Below are 19,680 nucleotides of genomic sequence, written 5' to 3' on the forward strand. Positions count from 1 at the left end.
AACGGAAGTTGGCGGTATAACGAGAGTAGACTGTACTACTCTTTTAGTGTTTTCTACTTAATAGTTTAAGTTCAATACTTTTAGCATTAAAGTTGAACCTACTTAAACCAACTGATTAGTCGATCATTACTCAAATCATTTAAGTGCAATCACTTGCCTCAAATTTTTTGAGTAAACTCTACTTATCCAGGCTTACAGTGCATAAGAGTTTAATTTCAGAGCTGATATCTAGCCATTTTTCATGTTTTCTTGATAAAAACCAAAATCACTTCAGTTTTTACATTAATATCTATGGCATTGTACTACCAAAAACAGTGCTTTTAGGCATTCCATGTTTTCTTTTCAGTCTGTTTTAGTCGCATGATACACACAGGAGTTAGTACTTGATTGCATAACTATTGTTTTTGATGACTTTTGATGGTCTAATATTTTTTTCCGCGACTGTACAATAATAGTGTCAGAAACTACGACTTTAATCACATTAAAAGAGCATCTGTAGGATCAAGTCTTCAAATAAAATAAGCATGAATGACGATGCAATGCAAAGTCAAACCCACCATGCAGCCTCTCGAACTCAGTAGGGTCCAGAGCAGCGATGGGATCAGACATGCGGGATGGTTTGCTGATGCCATGGGAGTTGACAGCTCTGACTCGGAAGTAGTAGGAGTGTCCTTCAAACAGCCCAGACACGGGATATTTACAGATCTTAATGGGGTGATCATTGCACTGAGCCCAGTTTTCTGTGCCAACCTCACATCTATGAAATGAAGATGAAAAGACAAGGAGAAAACAGGAGATGAGCAATGCAAGTAGAAAGGTATAATCTTACAATACGTCACAGATAAATTATTATTGTACATTCACTTTCAGGGAATACTTCAGCAAAGTCAGACCAATGCTACATTTAGGTTAATATATGTTGTATTACATTTCATATCGTTAGCCTCATAGCATAATTCTCTAAGTTAGGTGTGTGCAACCTATGGCTCCTGGGCCAAATGTGGCTTTTTAACCTCTCCCTATGGCTCCCCTTGTCAAAAAAAACATAAGGAGCATTTTGAAATAAATGAATGAACCATTACTTTTTAACATTGTTATAAGCCTAAATCAATTCTAACATTGTCCATCTGCAAAAATGTGCAGGCTATACACAAAATCAAACCATTTTTTTGACAGAATATGAACCAAAATGTACGTCACACTACATTATTTTCTTGCCAAATTTAATACAACAGACTCAGTCTGCATTTGTTCATAGTTTGGCTGTTTAAAAGTCAGAACATGAAAGTTGAGTTTTTTATCTCTTACACAATGTAATTTTATTTGGAAATAGTGTACATCGTTAAAAAATGTACTAATCTTGAATGTTTTCTTTATTGTAGTTGTATAATTTCATAAATGCACCAAATATTGCATTATTTTAGTGGAAATACAAAGTTAAATTGTTAAATAACAAACTAATGACAAATAGGCTACAGAAGAAAAGCCGCCTCATAGTAAAATATAGATGAGTTTGAATATTTTTTTATAGCTCCGGTCACATTTTTCCTTCTTTTTTGAGTCAAAAATGGCTCTGTAGACCTATGGCTCCTGGGCCAAATGTGGCTTTTTAACCTCTCCCTATGGCTCCCCTTGTCAAAAAAAAACATAAGGAGCATTTTGAAATAAATGAATGAACTATTACCTTTTAACTTTGTTATAGGCCTAAATCAATTCTAACATTGTCCATCTGCAAAAATGTGCAGGCTATACACAAAATCAAACAATTTTTTGACAGAATATGAACCGAAATGTATGTCACACTACATTATTTTTTTTTGCCAAATTTAATACAACAAACTCAGTCTGCATTTGTTCATAGTTTGGCTGTTTAAAAGTCAGAACATGAAAGTTGAGCTTTTTATCTATTACACAATGTAATTTTGTTTGGAAATAGTGTACATCATTAAAAAATTTGACTAATCTTGAATGTTTTCTTTATTGTAGTTGTATAATTTCATAAATGCACCAAACATTGCATTATTATAGTGGAAATACAAAGTTAAATAGTTAAATAACAAACTAATGACAAATAGGCTACAGAAGAACATCCACCTCATGGTAAAATATAGATGAGTTTAAATATTTTTTTATAGCTCCGGTCACATTTTTCCTTCTTTTTTGAGTCAAAAATGGCTCTGTAGACCTATGGCTCCTGGGCCAAATGTGGCTTTTTAACCTCTCTCTATGGCTCCCCTTGTCAAAAAAAAACATAAGGAGCATTTTGAAATAAATGAATGAACCGTTACTTTTTAACATTATAGACCTAAATCAATTCTAACATTGTCAATCTGCAAAAATGTGCAGGCTATACACAAAATCAAACCATTTTTTGACAGAATATGAACCGAAATGTATGTCACACTACATTATTTTCTTGCCAAATTTAATACAACAAACTCAGTCTGCATTTGTTCATAGTTTGGCTGTTTAAAAGTCAGAACATGAAAGTTGAGCTTTTTATCTATTACACAATGTAATTTTGTTTGGAAATAGTGTATGTCATTAAAAAATTTTTACTAATCTTGAATGTTTTCGTTATTGTAGTTGTATAATTTCATAAATGCACCAAACATTGCATTATTATAGTGGAAATACAAAGTTAAATAGTTAAAAAACAAACTAATGACGAATAGGCTTCAGAAGAACAGCCGCTTCATGGTAAAATATAGACGAGTTTAAATATTTTTTTATAGCTCCGGTCACATTTTTCCTTCTTTTTTTGAGTCAAAAATGGCTCTTTAGATTGTAAAGCTTGCAGATCCCTGGTCAAAGTCCTATTTTTGTGATATCTGCATAACTTTACTCTCCTAACACTACTGCTTCCTTTTGCGTCATTGGCTATGTCCTAAAAAAAAAAAAACACGACATTTTAAACAATTATGCTATGAGGCTGACAATATGATGAAATTTGAGGTGATGAATGAGTGTAAAGCAGAGCAGAGTCTTAAAGAAGATCCAAAAGTGGTTGAAGGTGAGGAGTTTAAAGAGGACAGAAAGGCCATGATTGTAAATATATTCAAACAACTCTGTCTTATCACTTACAGTAATCTGTTTTGCTCTCTGTTGGTCTGTTTATCTATTTATGCTGTTTATCAGTAACTCCTACTTGTCCACAAAGTATCCCAGGATTGGACCCTCTGTGGTGGTATTAGGAGGTTTCCATGACACAATGACGTAGTCTCTATTAGCATCGTGGATCTTGATGTCCATAGGAGCACCGGGTGCAGCAGGGACGGGGGGAGGACCATCTACACATACAAACAATAACAGGACAATGTGATGATTTAATGAATGTATATTAGAATGTATATGGGTGCGTCTATGAAACTGGTCCCTAAGAACAAATTCAAACCAGATGTAGACTAATGTCATGAAGCAAGTTTGGAAGCACTTTGGGTCTATTTTAAAAATATTTACTGAGATAAAAGAGAAGTATTTTTCAGATAAAGCACATGTTGATATTATTTTTATATTATTTTACACAAAAAGCCGCATGTAACAGAGTAAAAGGACATGAAAATTACACACTACTATTGTTTTCAATATCTTTTTAGTCTCTCACAAATACATTTTGGGAATTTCAATAATTATGCAAGGCAGAGTGGTTTACAAAAATGACCGCAGTTGCAAAATCACTTGCGATTTATTTGTGTTTAAATGGGCAGACACGATGGGCTACACACGAATATGTCTAAATTTCTCTTTTATTATTGGGTCTAAAAAGCTGGAAAAGTGCCATTTACCAAAATAAACCCAGTTTCATAGAAGCACCCAAATAAATAATCAGTGTTTTATGATGTGATGACAATTCAAGAATATCATGGTTATTTTTTAGTAATATCTTTGGTGCTCTGGATTAGATGTTTGACTTATAAATAACCTGATCACCTCTTTTATTTAACTACTGTCCTTCATCAAACACAAAACATATATATAATAGTGATGATAATAATAATGTTAATAATCATCATCATCATCAATGAAGTAAATTGCTAAACATACCCATCACAAATACCATTAACTGTTATACAACTAAAAAACACGCACATTTAGCAAGTTTTTATTTCGCTCATTAAATCTGTTAATCGTCAGCTTCTTTTCAGACAGACTTCATGTGTAATTTCATTTTCACTTTGTCTGTTTACCCATTCATTTACACCTCACCTGCAACAGAAACAAAAGCGCTGTGCTCGGCAGTGCCTCCTTTTGTGACCATGCGCAGGGTGTACAGGCCTTCATCGTCTTTGAAGAGGTTAGGAATAGTCAAGGTGGTGACTCCTCTGCCAGTGTCGATCTTAACCCATTTAGAGTCATACAGACGAGTTTCTGGAAATGGGAAAAAGAGTAACAGGGCCCTGAAGTCATCGTCAGTACTGTAATGACACTGTATTTCTTGTTAATATGCATTTTAAGTAGCTAATATGACTATAAATGTCTTATAATTTTACACAACATTTGACTGATGGTGATATAAAAGGTTAACCCTCGTAACAGTTTAATATTTATACAGGAGGATGTTACCATTTATATTAATGGAAATGAGAGGTATAGTGCAACCATCCATTTAAGGGCTTTCAGTATAATTAGTAATAAAAACGATATCCCTAGCATATTCCCATTATCCAGTGCCACGTGGCTAAATGTTGGCCTGATTATGACTAGTATCTGCAGATGGAGACACTATATACTGCATGTAATTATGACAGTGTAATTACTTTGTCATAACATACTACTATATAACAGTTACCATCTCTATACCACTGTGCCTCAGGCTGCAGATTGGCCAGGTTGGGGTTCAAGGTCATGGTTGCTGTCAGGGTGGCAGATTCTCCCTCAGAGGCAAACACTGGGCCAAACTTCTCCACAAAGGTAATGTTGATTTTAGTGTACTGGATTTTTGGAAGCATGGCAGCTGAAAAGGAAAGAGAATGAAAGACAAAGGTCACTTCAGACACTACTATAAAAAAGGTTAATTGTTATAAACTACACACATTAGTCTCTGTCATTAAATGAGATATACAGGGGTTGGACAAAATAATGGAAACACCTTCACCTCAAGATGATAATGCCCCGATCCATACGGCTAGAACTGTTAAAGAATGGTATGAGGAACATTCTAATGAAGTTGAGCATCTCGTATGGCCGGCACAGTCCCCAGACCTCAACATTATTGAGCATTTATGGTCAGTTTTAGAGATTCAAGTAAGACGTCGATTTCCACCGCCATCGTCTCTAAAAGAGTTGGAGGGTATTCTAACTGAAGAATGGCTTAAAATTCCTTTGGAAAAAATTCACAAGTTGTATGAATCAATACCTCGGAGAATTGAGGCTGTAACTGCCGCAAAAGGCGGACCTACACCATATTAAATTATATTTTGTTGATTTTTTAAGGTGTTTCCATTATTTTGTCCAACCCCTGTAATTAGATGCAGTTCATTGTGACGTTTACCTGTGAATGGCTGCCATGCGTAGGGACACACCTCCTCTTCCTGTTTGTACCCTGCGTATTTAGGAAGACATACCGAATGTTCATGTTTAGCATCAGCCAACTGTACAATTATTAGCAGATAGTAACAGATGGCAACAATAAATATCTGTCACCTTAACTATGGAGTTATAGATCAAAGCCCGTGACTGAATTGTAATGAAACATAATCACTTAAATAAGAATGCATTATTAGTAGAATAAATAGAAACATATGCTATAACAAATGTTACATTTTTACTTGCAATATAGTGTGTCACGATGTGCCTGGATGGTAAAAATTACACTTCAATACTTGATATTGGATAGCAGATGGCAGATACATGGACTTACTCTTGACAACTACTGAGGCCTGACAGGAGGCCTGTCCGTGCAGATTGCCCGCCATAACGGTGTACTGGGCTGTATCATCAGTTGAGCATCTATACAAAACCATTACAACACAAGTTAGGCACTCCAGTTTAATATCGACGTTAATATCGTCTTTCTACAGGGTGGGGAAGCAAAATTTACAATGAACATTTAGTTGTTTTTTCTCAGCAGGCACTACGTCAATTGTTTTGAAACCAAACATATATTGATGTCATAATCATACCTAACACTATTATCCATACCTTTTCAGACACTTTTGCCCATATGAGTAATCAGGAAAGTAAACGTCAAAGAGTGTGTGATTTCCTGAATGCACTCGTCACACCAAAGGAGATTTCAAAAATAGTTGGAGTGTCCATAAAGACTGTTTATAATGTAAAGAAGAGAATGACTATGAGCCAAGCTATTAGGAGAAAGTCTGGAAGATACTATTAAAGAAGAATGGGAGAAGTTGTCACCCGAATATTCGAGGAACACTTGCGCAAGTTTCAGGAAGCGTGTGAAGGCAGTTATTGAGAAAGAAGGAGGACACATAGAATAAAAACATTTTCTATGATGTCAATTTTCTTGTGGCAAATAAATTCTCATGACTTTCAATAAACTAATTGGTCATACACTGTCTTTCAATCCCTGCCTCAAAATATTGTAAATTTTGCTTCCCCACCCTGTATGTCATAAAATACAGTAAATGTAAAGCAGTTGCTGCAGATTTTCATCTGTACTATATATGTATTATATAAAGATCTACAGGACTGACTGTAAACTAATGCACCAAATGAGCAGTAATAGCTTACATACACGCATAATATTACATAACTTTGAGGATTATTCAGGAGATTGGGTAAATCCATGTTCACACATACAAGAGAACATTGCTGAGCACCGGGGATGAGACTGCTTTTGCCATCTGATAAACTTCTGTGAGACAAAGGTTGGTTGCTAATGCTGTCTGGTGTGTGTTGACTTCTCCTCAGTTTCCATCAGTCTGTTCAAACCTTATGCTGTAGGTCACAGGACATAATGCTTTGGAATCTGATGTTCTTTAGAGATTAGCTTGCTTGCTTTGAGTTGCCATACTTAATGGTTTGTTAATGTAGAAACATATGGCCACTGATCTTTGGATAAGTAAAAAATCTATAAGTTTGCAATTCTGGAACGTGTAGGGACAGGACAGCATTTTCTTGGTTGGTGCTGACAGAAAAACAAAAACTGTAGGACTTCTATACTCTACAGCTGTATGGTCTTATGTAGATATACTAAGGTAGTGGTTCCCAACCTTTTTTTCTCTCATGACCCCATTTTAACATCACAAATTTGTGGCGACCCCAGACATTCAAAACGGAGACTTTTTTTTTTTTTTTTGTTGCTAAAATTAATTTGTTTTTGTTCATGTAATAGTTTGCTCTACTATGTTGCAAATAAATGTTAATTTCAGACAACATTTAGTCTATATAATGTATATTATTATGGACGGAGGCAGAAAAGCCAGGTGTAGATTACTGCACAAAGGGAGAATTTTATTTTCCTTGGTCAGGATATGTACAGTCAGTCCAGCTTGGATTTACAAGGCTGACAATTAATACTGAACAAACAAGAACTCAAACTATGAATTATGAAAGAGCTGCAGCATCTGAAACTGACCACAATGAACATTTGAAAGATAAACAGAACCACGGTGCTTCAGTTTCAGCTTCACAGTTTTTCTTTTATAGATTTTGATTGTCTTTCTCAACTCACCATATATTTGTTATTAGTATTTTTTGTATTTTTATCAGTTACTAGAAATTTCAGGCGACCCCATTTGAATTCCAGGCGACCCCACGTGGGGTCCCAACCCCAAGGTTCAAGAACACTGTACTAAGGACATCAATATGCTTGAAACAGTCACTGGTCATATATAAAAACCCCACAGCTTCAAGAAATGACTACCACGCATGTGCCTTTAACTGCATTTGTATGGGTTATAGTGTCTCACCCTTTTCTGCTCTTTCATCCCACCTTGAAGGGTACCAATACATTTAAGTACTGTACTTTTACATATTAGGATCACACATAATATGACCAAATTCATTTCAATCATAATAAAAAGGCATCAAACTAGAAAGGCAATAAATAAAATGGGCATTTTTTTATGTCTGTCTTTGCATGCCAGAAATGGCCAAAATAGCAACTTAAGCATTTATATCTGTGTGTCTCTCTTTTACCATGACACTCTCGCCAAATTTTCACAACCTTACATTACACCAGTGTCATTCCATATGGGAATTACAGCTAATACAGGATGTGTAAGCTGATGAAGTCATAAGGAAGAGCACTAGGGAGCTGAGGGCGCAAATTAGTTTGAGTGTGTGACACTGTATGTGTCTTGAGGGGGGGGGGGGGGGGGGGGGTATATACAGGAATGCAATGATGTAAGAACCTCAAACTGAGGAGATGGGGGGAAGGGTGATGCATTTTCTGCCTGTTTGTATCATAAGCTGTTGGGTATCTGACATTTAGAAAGACATGTCCTTAGGCATTTAAGTTTGAAACTATTTTACCTAATAAAACATTCTTAGTTACTTTTTGGCTGAAGCATTTGAAGCAAAAGACAGAAGACGCTAAAGGTGATAGGATCCAGGGAGAGAGTGATGACTGAAAGAATCCTGGAGTATCACATAGCACTGAGGTCAGCACTCGAACAGCTGAGCCTCCTAAGAGCGAAGGGACAGCAGGACATACCTACGTCTGCCGTCGCATAAAGTCAGCCGACTCTCACTCAAGACTGTATTTGACTGTGAACCCAACAGACCTGACGGGAAAGACCTTCTGTAGTCAGGGGATAGATAACTGGCTAGTCCCTGACTTTAATGGGAAGAATGAAAGTCTCACAAAAATGCATCACATTAATAAGATATCACATCATGAATATTTTCTACCTAGAGTTTCACAAGCTTTTTTGAAACACAAAACCCTCAGCTGCTGACAGAAAAAGGTTTTGCTTGGTTTTACACGAGAGACCAGGAAGTTTAAGAATAGTATTTGCTGGAAGTTTTATTACCTCCGCCAAGGAGGTTATGTTTTTGCCGGCGTTGGTTTGTCTGTCTGTCTGTGTGCAAGATAACTCAAAAAGTTATGGATGGATTTGGATGAAAATTTCAGGAAATGTTGATACTGGCACAAGGAACAAATGATAAGATTTTGGTGGTGATGGGGGGGGGGGCTACTGATCTGCCTTGGCGGAGGTCTGCGCTCTCTGACGCTCTCTGAGTGCTTTTCTAGTTATTTATGTTAACTGACTGTACCTTGGGATCTCCAGAGAATGAGCTCCACCTTTGGATTCAACCAAATATTTTCCAGAGGAAATGTCCAGGACCACACCATCTTTATACCTAAAGAAGATAAAATAGCCTCTTACCACCATCAAAACACTTGAAGCCATAATAGAAAAAAATAATTTCTTGACAATATTATTACTAAAATATATAATATATGACAACAGGAAATAACCCAAATATTGTGAGGGGTTCAACTTCATACATTTGGGGTAATTTAGTAGATAACCAAATCTTATCAACTAAATTAAACGCTTTTACTTCTTACTTACCATTTAACAGCAGGTGTGGGAAAGCCCTCTACAGTGCAGAAGAGCTTGATTGGAGTGTTTTCAAACACAGTATGAGATCTGAGACGGACCAGGAACTGTGGACCCCTGGTCATCGGCCCCTCTCGTACATATTTGTCCAACATCTTTGCCTTTATCTAAACAGGCAAAAATGAATGCAGATAAATATTAAACAAATGAATAATTACAGATAATTACACATATTGTTCCTCCTTAAGAAGTATGAGGGATATATGTATGTACAGTGATTATAGAACATGTTTGGTTGTAGAATACTGAGGAGGAGGAACAAAACTCAATGAACCCACCATGGCTACCTTAATCCTTGGTGCTTTTACGAGTTTACCTTGGCTAAAAAGGACAAAACTTCCAGAATATACAATGTCGTTGCTGTTTGCTGGACTGTGTTTGTTAACTTCATGCAGCACTAGCAGTGGCTGTCACAGAAATGACAACTCCCATCCAGTGCTGCCATTTTCAGATGCATGATAGTGGGGAACCTGCCCCTGACACTGTGGATCTGGTCCACCTGATCCATGTCATAGCTCTGCATGGGGGTTTCAGCGTTACAATAGCTATTCTCTGTGATCTTGGAGCAAATAATGCGATGGAATCTTCCAGGAAATCAATGAAACAAAGGTGTCTGATTGTTTCATTGTTGCTGATTTCTTGGATTGTGCCACCCAAATCCAGGCCCAGAACCTCCCACAAGTTTTAACACTCCAGCCAATTTAAAACAGGTTTCTTTTTCATGGCCATACACAGATTGGACTCTAAAATGAGCAGGAAGCATACTCAGCTGATTCTGATGTAGCTGTTTTACATGAGACCTAACAGGCTAAGCACATCTGATATAGACAATAGCATTGATGATCATAATGTCTATAGTACAGACAGACCCAAAAGAGAGGGGGATGTAGTAAATGATTTCTTAGAACATCAAGGAACAACAAGTCCTTAAATAAATCAGCTATTTGATTCTTGATTTGTCTTTATTTTTGATTTTGCACTTCTTTTGCTCTTGTGTGCTTTTGTACTTTTGCTGCTGTACACCTGGAATTTCCCCTTGTGGGACTAATAAAGGCATATCTTATCTTATCTTATCTTATCTTATCTTATCTTATCTTATCTTATCTTATCTTATCTTATCTTATCTTATCTTATCTTATCTTATCTTATCTTATCTTATCTTATCTTATCTTATCTTATCTTATCTTATCTTATCTTTCATACTGCAGATCATATTGTATTTGAAACAGAAGAGGACTGCCTGAGCAAACTATCTACTGGTTTGATATTCACCTCTCAGGCACAATTTCATGTGTGCAGACAGAAGGCTTCATTCATGCACAAATTTCAAGTTTTGGGGGGAAACACACTAATATACTGCATCATCCAAACTATATCACACCCTCTCGTAGTCGCATCTTGCAATGCTGTTAGATGTCTGATATAATTTAAAACATGTCTCAAATATAGACAAAACTAAACATAAAATCAAAGCCCTTAAATCTGACATTTCCAAGGACCACATTTATGTCCTAACTGGAATATTTACATATATCATTCCAAAAATTAAGTGTTCTAGATATTGTTTCCCATACCAAGTCTATCTCAAGTCTACCTCCATCATATCTTTTACATCTCTATGGTCTGTACCTCTTAATATCTGTTCTGAAGGCCCAGGGAAATGGACTTTTATGTTTGTTGCTCCCTTTACATGGAATCAAATGCAAAATGGCCTTAAACCTAAAGAGCTTTTCTCATTAGACACATTAATAGTGGCTGTAAAATGGAAGTGGAGTAGATATTCTATAATGGCTTCTTTAACTTATTTTGTACTCATGTCATTTCTAGGATATTTGTATGTACTGCCCTTATGTATGTATGACTTGTAGTAGTACTGTCCTGCTTTGACCAGGACATCTCAATGAGTCTTTCCTGGTTATATATACAATATATTCATATTTATATAAAAATATATTGATTCTTACCATTTCTTGGATGTGAACTTTTGTTTTGTACTCATATTTGGTCTCCACCGCCTCAGAGCTGAAGACAGACATTAAATTAGTTCGGCTAACATATTCAGAAAAACAATTTCAATTCTGAACGTAGCAACGAACATGTATTCATGGACTGTGGAACCTGTCAGGGCCCTGTGTTCTTTAGAACATCAAACATATACAATAACTTCAATCCATCTGTACGTACTATGTATCATGTACTGTGTCAAATAAAAATTATAAATAAATCATCTAAAGTCATAAATGTATTAAATAATTCTGTTACGTCACATGAATAGAATTTTCATGCATGATTCATCGTGTTAACATTAAACTGCTGCTTGATTCTTTGTTGGACCCATTCTATTGAAAATGTGTTCCACGGTCCATGCATGGATTAATCAGTCACACATAGAATATGTGGTTAAATAACTCATAATGTTATTAGTGGAGAGCTTTGCTGAACATTTGAAGTAGGATCTATGAGTCTGGATAATGAAGGTGTTTTACTTTCTTTTACTTTGTTTTGTGTCTCAGATGTATACAACAGGCCATCTTCAGTAAGTATCAAGGGCTTAATACATTCTTTAATTATATTTATACCGTCTGTTGCTATTTATGTTGCTAAGCTGTTCTACCCAACATTCTTTAAAACCACTGTTCTTGATATTTTATTATAACAAGAAGTAATTATCAGTGATTCATCAGCCTTATTTTCTCGTCGTTATCTTAAGAGAACATCTACAGGGTAATAACCTCACAAATAACACAAAGACTAGGTCTATCTTTTTCACAGTAGTTTTTTTTATAGGTATAGATCCTGTGAGACTTTCAGTGAAACTGTGCTTTAAACCACAAATAGTTGAGGATACATTCCTTCACAGTAGGGATACTTTTATTTGATTTCATATTAGTTTTATGATGATCTTGTGCTGTCTGAAGGGTTCAGAACTTGTCGAGTATGAGATCATCACAATTTATTTGCAATGGGCCTAGACTTTGAAATTCATCAGACTAATGGATTTATGCGCAGTATAAAAGGTTCTATATTTGAATCATTATTGTAGAAAATAACACTCAGCTATGCATAAAACATAGTTATCTTTCAATTGTAGTGTATCTCTAGAAATGTAAGAAGCAAATAAAATATTTCCAAAGATTTCAGCCTCATCTCTTGGGTCTCCTCTACATAAAGGGTTACCCATTTGTCTTGGAAATGGTGCAGTTTGTTTATATGAGACACGAGTATGGAATTTTAGATCAGCAAATAAGGCTATGTGATCATTTGGATTTTCTGTCAGCAGAGAAAGGCATGAAATTAAGAGGAACCATAATTTTTTGGACTAGAATGGGGTGAGGCTTAATATTTTCAGTCTCCAACATTTGGAGATTATTTCAACTCCAGATTAATTTAGACCACAGTACCAGCCATTCAATGAGGAAATAATAGGTCATAATTTGTGGTTTGTTCGTGGATTAATAACACCACTGAATGAGAAGAAGAGAGGACAACTGGCAGATAACTGTCCCCTGGTGTGGCTTTGAGGAGCACACATTAACTGCACTATGTTTAGGATTTTTTTGGAACGCTGCTAACTGAAGTTAATAATAATGTTTTTGTCATTGCTAACACTGAGAGCTGATTATAAGGTTCAAAGTCACAAATGTAATGAGATAGGACATTTAACCCACACATCATGTTTATTTGTTGCATTAAGCAATCCTTTTGATTATAGCCAAATCCAATCCCATTTTTAACAGACTGTGTCACCAGGGTCCTAACCCACCAGGGCTGCCCCAATTTGGTATCTGGCCTGTTGCCTGAGAGCTGCAGACTGTCAGCATGAGAGGGAAAGCCACAAGTCAGAAGCTCTGTATCTGCATTTTCATCATTGGTTCTCATGACGCTCTTAGGCCTAATCAAAGGCATGGGAGACTATGATATTTACAGGTAATAGTCTTTTCTGTATAAGTAAACAATGGGTTGTGGTTTAACTGGTATTACTGCCTATAGGATTCATGGTTCCATCAGTATTGCCAGTTTAAATCACTGGACTGCTTTGGAGTCACTAAGGAAGTTAAGGACATATTATCCTGTATGAGCTGGGTTAATACCACAGAAATGATCCCACACTAGTAACTGAACACTTGGTTAAAATGATTACATTTTCAAATTAAAAAAGGCCAATTTTAGTCACTGGTTAGCAAAAATGAAAGCTGTGAAAGCTGTAATAAGTGAGGAGCAGCAGCAATAAGAAGGGGGCACAAGAAGATATGAAACACAGCAGTCTATGAACCTATTGGTACTTTTCAGTCAAACAAAAACCATATATGAACACCCACACACACAAATTAGCTAAAAGCAGCCTCAGAATATAACTTGGAATCTCTTTACTAAAAAATTGTCCCAGTGGTATTTAGACAGCTGAAGTGCTGAATAATTCTGTCAGATGCGTCGTTCAGTAGCAGAAAAACACTAGAGATTCTCTTAATCACCAGGTTCATATAAAAGCATGTAATGCCATTCCAAGTCAGGCAATTTGAAGACTTCTATAGCAAAAGGTAAATGATAACAGCCACTGTGGTCGCTGATGCAATCTGTCTGTATATGTAGATGCTGCCATTAGATCTGTTGGATGCAAAAACCAGATCAGAGCTAAGGTTGTATTGGTTGATTATCACTGATTGAGATCAATTTGATAACGATGTATGTAAGAGGAGCTGGTACATTACATTTGGAAACTCCTTTCAAGTCAAGCCTACACACAGTGGACTCTATCTGCTAAATGTCTGACTCAGATAGCAGCTTTCATTATGGCAAAGCTTACTACAGTTACAAGACTATTATTAGTGTTATTAAGCTCTGCAGGTGCTGTATTAGCTGGTGTTTTAGTTAGAATTAGCATCAGAGTATACCTGCTGTACTCCTTAACCACATATTTGCTGTCTTTGTGGTGGAGTTCATGGTCGTAATCTCCACGTTTGATCCACACTGACATGGTGACACTCTAGACAGTGACCTGTTGGACCAGTGACACACAAGTACAGACTGACGTGATAACACTTACAGGAGTCAAATACTCAAATGCAATCACGCAGTGACACAAACACACATACATACAAAAACCCGGGCTACACGCCCCAAGGGATTTTCAACAGTTTGTCACCTCTAGGTTAAAGAAAAGCCTCATGGGATCTGGACACATGGAGCTGGAAACACTCATACGTACTTGAGGCTTCAGGAATGACAAGGTGACACTGTACTGTTTTAAAGACCCATGTGACAGACATGTGTTCATACAAAAACAAAACACACGCAGACTATTGCTGGAAGAGTAATGAAAACAAATATATATCTTTAACTGTAACAGATGTCAAAAGTCAATGTCAAAACTATATTCAGCACTGATAGAAGTATAATAACATAAGAAAGGTGGTATGCCATATATTATGTTTGCTAATGGTGTTAAATTGTTCACCAGTGCCTGATTTAACTCACCACTGAAGCTTTTGTACAAAGAAATGAAAATAAAATTGTGTCTTTCAGTCACTTGCTGCAAAACATTTTTTCAGCTGTTTGCCCGTCATGGCAGATCAGCATGTTTACTGTATAAGCTTATGTTACATCATGTTCACACAGTGCTGTTAAAACATTATTGCCTTACATCACCTAAATCCTCAGAGACTAGAAATAAGGTCAGTTGAAACACGACCTGGGCCCCTGCCCACCCTGAGAGCAACTGAAGGAAACAGCACGAGTACAGAAATGTATTTTCCAGTGTCTCTCTTGGGAATACTATTTCTAAAAGCTATTTATTTAAAGCAACGTTTAAATAAACATCAAATGAAAACTGTCTCTCAAGCAGCCAGTCCAACTGAGAGACGACACCATGACGTCCTAACCCATGACACCGTGACGTCCTAACCCATGACACCTAACCTCTGACCCCATGAATTGAAAACAACAATACAACTCCAGGTTAAATAATCTGGTATGGCAGAATTGCAGTAAAAAGGTATCAAATGCTTTCATGTGAAAATATTAATCATCTGAATAATAGTTGGAGTTGAAAAGCTAGACAAAAATTTTAATTAGTATGCATTTATCATAGTATATTGGTATTTTTACACACAGTCCATCTCACAACTGCTAAAAGAAACCTTTTCAACAGTCTCAGAGTTGTACCACTGCAAAATTTCAATGCTTTTCCTTGTATGTTATGGTTGTTTATATCTCAACTTCCGGACCAAAAAGCACAAAGCATTTATATAACAATATATGCTGCAGGAATGGGAAGACATTATGCTTTCAAATAAATTAAGCACTAAACTCAAATGCCCTCGGGCAAGCTGTCATTGCAGACAGGTCATATTCTAGTAGTAGAAGCACCACACTCCAGCAGCAACCCTCTGCCTCTGCTCGTTCAGCCAAAACTGTAACTGCATAAATGCTGTGCAAATGACACCTGAGCCCCTCTGTCTGTAACAGTAAACCTCAAAAATTCTCAACCACAACTGTTCAAACTTTTGAAATTATGCAGAAGACTCAAAGTCTATATACATACACCTGTTCTGTGCTGAATATTGGCAATAAATCACGTCATTTAAATGGTTAATTTCAACCCGTGTTTAAGTATCTTAATTCAAAGCAAGATAAAACAAGTAAATGTGTGTTAGTCCAAGAAGTTTGAATTAAAACACAGCTACAGTGGACACCAGCAATTTGTCCACCAAAACAACAGTCTCAATGTCCAGTGGAAGCCAGTTTTAACAACTGTGTTCCGATGAAAAACACACCCAGAACAGCAGCTGCACTTATCATCATTATCTCCCTTACTACTTTTAATACAAATGAATTATTGCACATCTTTCAAGAAGAAGAAGATGTGTCCTATCATTCATTAGTAATATCAGCTCTGGTTAGGGACCATAACACATTCCATAGACTAATGAACTCTCTGCTCCTCCATCCCTCTGATCCCACCTGCTACACCTGGATTGGAAACAAATACTGATATTGCGGAGGTGACACCAACAGAAAAAGGAATAAAATTAAAATATTTTTTGCCTTACCCCTTGAGATTTCCTTTGGAGCAACTTCGGCCGTCAGCCTGAATCCACAGGGAGTCAGCCTGAACCAAGGACCAAGGCCAACAAAACCACTACCCGTCTCCATCCGACCCCCACCTGCCTCTTCTTGAGGCCTTAAAAGGACAGAGAGCTGCCTATATATAACCAGTATCCTTCAAGACCCAGGGCCACTAGAACTAGTCAACTATATGATTAACAGAGTTAGTCCATTACAGCTTTTGTAGCCAGCCATGCTAGCCCACCTGCAGGTTTCTGACAGTAGATCAACACCTAGTAATGCTAAATAACTGGTAATTAATTACTAGCTGCTCCAAATGATGCTGAGAACAGAGTCACAGTTCTCAAATCACATGCAGCACTTTAAACTGAATAACCAGTAAAATCCTCCATCTTTTCATGTTTTTGAGATCCCTTTAACACCTTTTATGCTGTAGAATAGTAAACATATATTAGATGTCGAGATGGTGTTTCAGAGATAACAGAGCATCTCCTTGAATTACAGTGTTTTACAGTAATAAAATTCAGCTGCTTTAAACATTGCGGCCATAGGCAGCTCTGTCACACAGTCTTTAAGATCTTTCTTCATTTGCACTTGCATTTGAAATGTCTTCAAACACTGTGATGCATGCTGAACTTTGGCCAGGGGCTATTTATAAAACTAGCTACAGTTACAGCTATTCCTGACCCTGTGGAAGAGCTGTGAAACACATTTCACATTTGAGGCAAGGATATGAACACAGGACAGCACAGAGTTACATTTGGGAAAGGGAAAGAGAGAGCAGCATGGTGGGGGGAGTGTGATGTGACGCAGACAGGAGAGACAACGAACAAACAACAATAAAAAGACATAAGAGCAGGAAACAAAACAATAAGTAGCATTCATGTACAGTCGAAGTCAGTAATTTTATGAAAATGCACGTTATAGGTGACTTCATGCTCTCCAGTAAGAGGGATATTTCTACACAAAATGTCAAATTTAATTTTGAACTGGAAACATTTGTCTGGGTAAAAGTATTAAATGATGACTATAACTGGGAATGAAAAGTATGAGATATTCTGTCTACAAAGGTTTTCTGCAAGTAGTATGTGACTTGCGAATAACTCAGAAATCTGGAAAAGACATATCAATGTGGAGTAACATGTAAATGAAGGTCATTTGATGTAGAAAAACATTACTGAAAGAATTAATAATCCAAAATGAAATTATCAAATTTATTTAAAGCACTGGTATATTGAATTACTGTAGAAAATAACTGGTGATTTATAATCATTTCCAAAGCTGTCATAACATAGTGATACAGTAGACATTAGAAACTAAATTTAGGCTTTTTCATCATTTCTTCTTCAAGTTATTATCCCTATACATGTTCAACATGTTAAACCATCAAATAAATACTGGAGAAATATAAAACAAGCCATATTATAGTATTATTATTGTTAACAGTTTTCTTGTGGGATTTAATTATAGGTCCAATAAACATAATTCAATTCTAGGTTTATGTTAGGATTAGGTTAGGGATTTAGATATGTTACAGTTATTGAAACAAAAATCCTCAGCGTCCCCAAAGGTGTTGACAACTGTGAGGATATGAAAGTGAGGGTGGTCTTCACCCTCACATGTACTCTCAAGGGGCTGTTCAGGGTTGAGGCTTAGATTTAGGGTTAGTATTAGGCTTAACTCATCTGTCTGTCTGTGGTTGTAAAGAGCCCTCTACTGGTCATGTGATAGTAGACACTGTAACTAAACCCTGGGGATAATTTTAGTACATCAGTGACAGACAGTTTAGCTAAATCTCCAGGGTAAAAAGGTGGCAGTAAAGAAAAATGTAAACTGCTTCCTCAAGGTCATATAGCCCACAGGGAAATGTAGACTACTGAAGTTAACACCATCTGCCCCTGGAAACATAACGGGATCCCCCACCCCACCCCTCCTTTTTTCAAACTCTCCTGACATGGTTGTTTTATACATTGTCTTATAATGAGTTTCATAATGAATCTTTAATTTAAAAGGAAGCCCTGGGCACATACATTTAAATCAGGCCTGTCATGTTAATTTTAAATTGTGAAACATGAGTAAAGACCACTTTGGAAAGCAAAACGTTTCACTAAAATGCCAGTCTGTGGAGGGCATGTATTACACATACCACTCTGCAAAACACCATTTCGACTCTTCCTGTTAAAATATCTTTGCTTGCCTGACTGTACTTCACAATTGCACTGTTTTAATTTATTTTAAGTTGCAGCATGTCCATTCTGGGGATAAGAAAAGCAACTTTATTTTGTTTTGTAGACTTAATGTCATGGGTTGTGGGCAAAATGTGTTATAGGACTTCAGTGTGCTTTTCTATTCCTAAAGTCATCCCAACATAGAAGTATGCGTTTTATTTTTAATGTGCAGGAAATTCATAAAGCACATCTCTGCTTAAACACAAATTCAGTGTAAAATGGGACGTAAAAATGAATTATATCTGTATGTGTTTGCATACATGAGAAATTGACCTAGAGGAGGACAAATATTTGAAATATCAATACCTGAAAATGTGTTTTATTGCAGAATATTTCCAATTTTTTTTTTTTTTATTTCTTTGTTTATTTGGAAAAACACAATTTACAAAACTTCTGTTACATGCACAGTTTAATTTCTACACATCACATAAAAAAAATGCTTATCCAAGATTTTTTGTCATATAAAGAACTTTTAAAGTAAATAAAGAAAAGTGGGCTGGAAGAGAGGGCTTATTCCATTACTCCAATGAAGAGACAAGACTCTATAAGGTGTGAATGTTTACATCACTCTAAACAGAAATGTTTCACATGCAAAAGTATTCACATCACCGATGTATTCATTTCACATCCATGACAAATTTAACATAATTTGTCCATTTTGACCAAATAGTGAAAAAAGATTCCTTTTGACCCTTAAAACAAAATGTCTACTAGTCCAGAATGTAAATGTCCTGTACGATGTCGATCCATTCTTCTGTTGTGGGTGCTTCAGGCTGTAACCATTTTCTCGTAATAGTCTTTTTACTTGCTGCCAAAAGCATTAACAACAGTTTTTTATCTTTCAGAGTCCAGTT

The 19,680-nt window shown here is 36.4% G+C and overlaps 1 protein-coding gene across 2 annotated transcripts in view; it reads right to left on the reverse strand.

Moving 5' to 3' along the window:
- myom2b (myomesin 2b) overlaps positions 1 to 18,507 on the reverse strand; it is a 55,102-nt gene extending 36,595 nt beyond the window's left edge. The window contains exons 1-11 of one of the 2 annotated variants that reach the window (XM_030160754.1): positions 16,583 to 18,507; positions 14,426 to 14,529; positions 11,498 to 11,555; positions 9,486 to 9,640; positions 9,184 to 9,270; positions 5,861 to 5,949; positions 5,492 to 5,542; positions 4,790 to 4,954; positions 4,207 to 4,368; positions 3,149 to 3,290; positions 558 to 757 (exon numbers count right to left, since the gene is read on the reverse strand). In XM_030160754.1, coding sequence (XP_030016614.1) covers positions 558 to 757; positions 3,149 to 3,290; positions 4,207 to 4,368; positions 4,790 to 4,954; positions 5,492 to 5,542; positions 5,861 to 5,949; positions 9,184 to 9,270; positions 9,486 to 9,640; positions 11,498 to 11,555; positions 14,426 to 14,508 — 1,192 coding nt within the window. In that variant the 5' untranslated portion in view covers positions 14,509 to 14,529; positions 16,583 to 18,507. Of the gene's footprint in view, positions 1 to 557; positions 758 to 3,148; positions 3,291 to 4,206; positions 4,369 to 4,789; positions 4,955 to 5,491; positions 5,543 to 5,860; positions 5,950 to 9,183; positions 9,271 to 9,485; positions 9,641 to 11,497; positions 11,556 to 14,425; positions 14,530 to 16,582 lie in introns of those variants that run through there. The other variant, XM_030160761.1, reaches the window with a different exon arrangement.
- Positions 18,508 to 19,680: the final 1,173 nt, after the last annotated feature.

The sequence above is a fragment of the Sphaeramia orbicularis genome, chromosome 3, assembly GCF_902148855.1.
Source record: "Sphaeramia orbicularis chromosome 3, fSphaOr1.1, whole genome shotgun sequence".
Classification (NCBI taxonomy): domain Eukaryota; kingdom Metazoa; phylum Chordata; class Actinopteri; order Kurtiformes; family Apogonidae; genus Sphaeramia; species Sphaeramia orbicularis.